Consider the following 4,214-nt stretch of genomic DNA (forward strand, 5'->3'; position numbering starts at 1 on the left):
CTTCCTTAAATACAAATACAAATTTTTTGTTGAAAATTCCACAATTTTGTTAAAAAGTCATCCTTTTAGTCGAAAGCTCAAATTTTTTGTTGAAAATTCAACTATTTCATAGCAAACTTAATTCTTTGAACATTTATATTTTGGTGTTGAAAAGTCAAAAGTAATTTTTTTAGTTGAAACCTCAACTTTTTTTGAAAATTTCTCTTTTAGGTTTAAAACTTCTTCTGTTTTAGTAGTAATTTCTTCATTCTGGGATGAAAATACAAATGTATTGTTGAAAATTTAACAATTTTATTTTCAAAAACTAATTTGTACAAAATTCATATTTTGCTATTGAAAAATCAATTCAAAATTGTTTTGGATGAAAATTCAACTGATTTTTTAACTTGTCTTGTGGATTTGAAAATTCATCTGTTTTAGTAAACACTTCCTCCTTCGTAAATAAAAATGCAACTCTTATTTTAAAGATTCATCAATTCTGTTATGGGGATCCCTTTCGGTTATAAATTTAACTGTCTTGTTGAAAATGTCCTGTCTCTGTTTGAAAATTTTTGGAACGAATTTACTTCTTGTTTGAAACTCATATTTTAATTTTGAAAAGTCAAACTGAATTTTTTTTTCTATGCAAATTCAAATATATTTTTTGAAAATTTTTATTCTCAATTTCAAACTTTATCTGTTTTAGTACACATTTCATCTTTCTTGTATGAACATACAACTGTTTGGTTGAAAATTAATCTTCTTTACTTGACGATTTAACTATTTTGTTTAAACCAAAATGTTGAGAAATCATCTTTTTGCTTGATGATTCAACAATTTGGGTTAATTTTTATTTATTTCAGGACTGAAAAATCTTCATTTACTGCAATAAAATTTTCTGGTTTTAAGATTAATTTTTTTTAAATAAAACTTCATCTTTCTTGGTTGAAATTTAATTATTTTTCGAAAGTGCGCTTATTTTGTTCAAAATTCAAGTATTTTGTTGAAAAGTCTATTTTATGGAAGAAAATTTCTTTTGCCGTTTGAAACAAAGAAGTAAAATTTCGCATCTGAAATATTGATTCATTCCATCCATAAAAGATCCTATCTTAAAATTGTTCAAAGATAAATCTGAGCGTTTTTAAATTTAAGTTTTAACCCTGCAAAACATACTTTAAATACAAAATATTTTCCTTAGTCACTCAATCACTACCCAGTGGGCACAAGATTTGGCGACGTCTTTACGACATCGTTACGACATCTTTACGAAAACTTTACGACATACTATGCCCATGTCATTAAGGCGTCTTCACGATATCGTAAATATGTCAGATGATCTGACGATATCTTTACGATATCGTAAAGACACTGTAACAACATGGACATAAGATGTCGCAAAGTTGTCGTTAAGATGTCGTAACGATATCGTAAAGACGTCGCCAAATTTTTTCCCACTGGGTATATCACTAAAAAACTAAACTAACCCGTGTATGTCTTTTCTAACTAGCTTCAAAGGTTGCGAGGGTCCGTTATAACGCCAGAAAACTTTATCAGCATTTACTTCCGCATAAACAAAACCGCTGTCGTAAGGTTTAAGAACTTCTCCTTTTTTGACAGAAACGACTGAAGATGGTCCACATCGAAAGGTATCTTCACTCAATTCTTGAGGAGTTGCGTCTATCACTTGCCATCCAGAATATTCGGGAGACATGTCCATTCGTTTCATCCACACCTCGTTCCAAACGTGGAAATTCCTGATTGATTTCAATAAAATTACTAAATTTTATTCAAAATTTTATTTTGGTCAGATTAATTATTGCATACTTGTATCTACATTCAATACTGAGATGGTGAAAAATAAAGAATTATCTCACCAAATCGAATCACTGTTTAGTTCCTTCATAACTTTCCCCTCGGCATCAACAAAGTAATCCACAGTCAAACTACCCTGAGTATCATGAGCACTTGCATAATTCGTAACGATCCTCGTTGGAATTCCCAAAGTTTTACAAATCGTTCCCAATACACCGGCAAAAACCCAACATTGGCCATACTTGACTGGCTTTTTTGTTCTGTAATATTCTTGAAGAATTTTCTGAGACCCTAGCCACTTATATGGTGCTGTACCCCCCCCCCAAAGTTCTCTGACCAATTACCCATCACTGCACCATTGTCATCTTGTGAGTTCACCTAGAAATGAGAATTCCAATTCATTCGTAGTTTTATACGATTTCTAATTTGTTCTCAATTTCTAAATCATTTCTACTTACAGCTGCAGAAAGACATCTAGATATCACAACAAGATCATTTCTTGCATTGACCCTGACTTTTCCAACAGCTATCATCAAATGGAAAGCACATTCTAAAATATCCTTTTCAAACTGAGCAAATTTCCAGACTGTGGGCCTCAGACGATTGTAACTACCCCTCCAAATCAGTCCTGTATCTGCTAATACATATTCTTGTCGTTCAGCCTCATTTCCGAGGTAAACAGGATCGTCTAAAAGATCAAGGAGTTAATGCAATCATTAATAAATAAAGGATAAAATGTTTCATCGATAACATTCATTCTTCAAGCACCTATTTAGAGGCGGTGGAGCCCAAGGGGGCTCAGGGGGCAATGCCCCCCTTAGAAATCGCTCAGGGAGGGGCAAAGTATTGATTTGCCCCCTCTGAAATCAAAAGATTAAATTCATCAGATCTTTTGAAATTTTCCAAAAATCTGCATCAAACCTTTGTGAAATAATTGATGTCTTTGTGACTTGAAATCTTTGGCAAGTCATTGAATTCTTCGTCAAATATTTGAAATCTATGTAAAATTATTGAAATATTTGGCAAGTCATTTAAATATTGGTCGGATATTTGAAATCTTTGTAAAATCTTTAGAATCTTTGGGAAATAATTGAAATCTTTACCGAATATTTGCAATGTTTTTGAAATATTTTTTGAAATGATTGAAATCTTTGGGAAACCAGTGAAAGCTTTGAGAAATCTGTTAAACCTATCCGAAATACTTGGGAAATTATTGAAATCATTATAAAATATTTTAAAACAATATTAAATTATTGTTTAAATCTTCGCGAAATCGTTGAAGCCTGTGAAATCTTTTAAATCTATCCAAAATATTTGCGAAACCTTATAATTTTTGTGATATCTTTGGGAAATAATTGCAATCTTCATGAAATCTTTGAAAAATATTTTTAATATTTTGTAAATAGTTGATCATATTTTTTAAATTATTGAAATCTTTGGAAAGTCATTGAAATCTGCATGAAATCTTTCAAATCTATCCGAAATTTTTACGAAATATTTCAAATATTTAAAAAATCATTCAAATCTTTATAAAATATTTAAATATTTTTGAAATATTTGGTTTATTTTTTTTATTGTTGAAATTTTTGAGAAATAACTAAAATCTTTGTGAAACCTCTTTAAACTATCGGAATTTTTTCCAAGACATTTGTAATCCTTGTCAAATCTTTAGAACATCATTTAAATATTTGTAAAATATTACAAATATTTTAAAATATTTAATAATATTTGTGAAGTTGTTTAAATCTTTGCGAAATACTTGAAATATTTAGGAAATCATTGAAATCTTTTTGAAATGTTCGAAATATTTTTGAAAAATTTGTGAAATTATTGACATCTTTGGAAATCTTTGACATATATTCGAAATAATGAAATCATTTATGACTTTGTAAAATCTTTTAAATATATCTGAAACCTTTATAAAATCTTTGCGAAATATTTTTAATATTTTTGAAATATTTGGTAATATTCGTCAAAATGATTGAAATCTTTATAAAATCTTTTGCAAATCATTGAAATCTTGGTAAAATCTTATAAATGTATTCGAAATATTTGCAACACTTTTTTTAACTTTTTGGAAATAGTTCTAATCTTTGTGAAATGTTTCTGAATTTAGGAAATATTTGAAATATTTTTGAAATATTTGACCATATTTGCGAAATTATTGAAATCTTTATGAATTATTGGGAAAATTATTGATAGCTTTGTAAAATCTTCTTAATCTCGGCCAAATCTTTTCGAAGTATTTGAAACTTTTTATATCTTTGTGAAATCATTTAAATCTTTCTGATATTCTTGGAAACTTTTGGGACGAAATCTTAGAAATTTTGGTAATATTTGTGACATTATTGAAATATTTGGAATATCGTCAAATCTTTTAAATCTATCGGAAATTTTTAAGTTATAATTTAAGTGTTTCTGAA

The 4,214-nt window shown here is 28.7% G+C and overlaps 1 protein-coding gene across 1 annotated transcript in view; it reads right to left on the reverse strand.

Annotated features, from left to right (window-relative positions):
* Nucleotides 1-1,453: 1,453 nt before the first annotated feature.
* LOC117180675 (annulin-like) overlaps nucleotides 1,454-4,214 on the reverse strand; it is a 17,865-nt gene continuing 15,104 nt past the window's right edge. Inside the window, 4 exon segments of the mRNA XM_033373165.1 lie at nucleotides 1,454-1,733; nucleotides 1,854-2,113; nucleotides 2,116-2,169; nucleotides 2,250-2,479. Of these exon segments, the coding sequence (XP_033229056.1) occupies nucleotides 1,454-1,733; nucleotides 1,854-2,113; nucleotides 2,116-2,169; nucleotides 2,250-2,479 (824 nt within the window).

The sequence above is a fragment of the Belonocnema kinseyi genome, chromosome 9, assembly GCF_010883055.1.
Source record: "Belonocnema kinseyi isolate 2016_QV_RU_SX_M_011 chromosome 9, B_treatae_v1, whole genome shotgun sequence".
NCBI lineage: Eukaryota > Metazoa > Arthropoda > Insecta > Hymenoptera > Cynipidae > Belonocnema > Belonocnema kinseyi.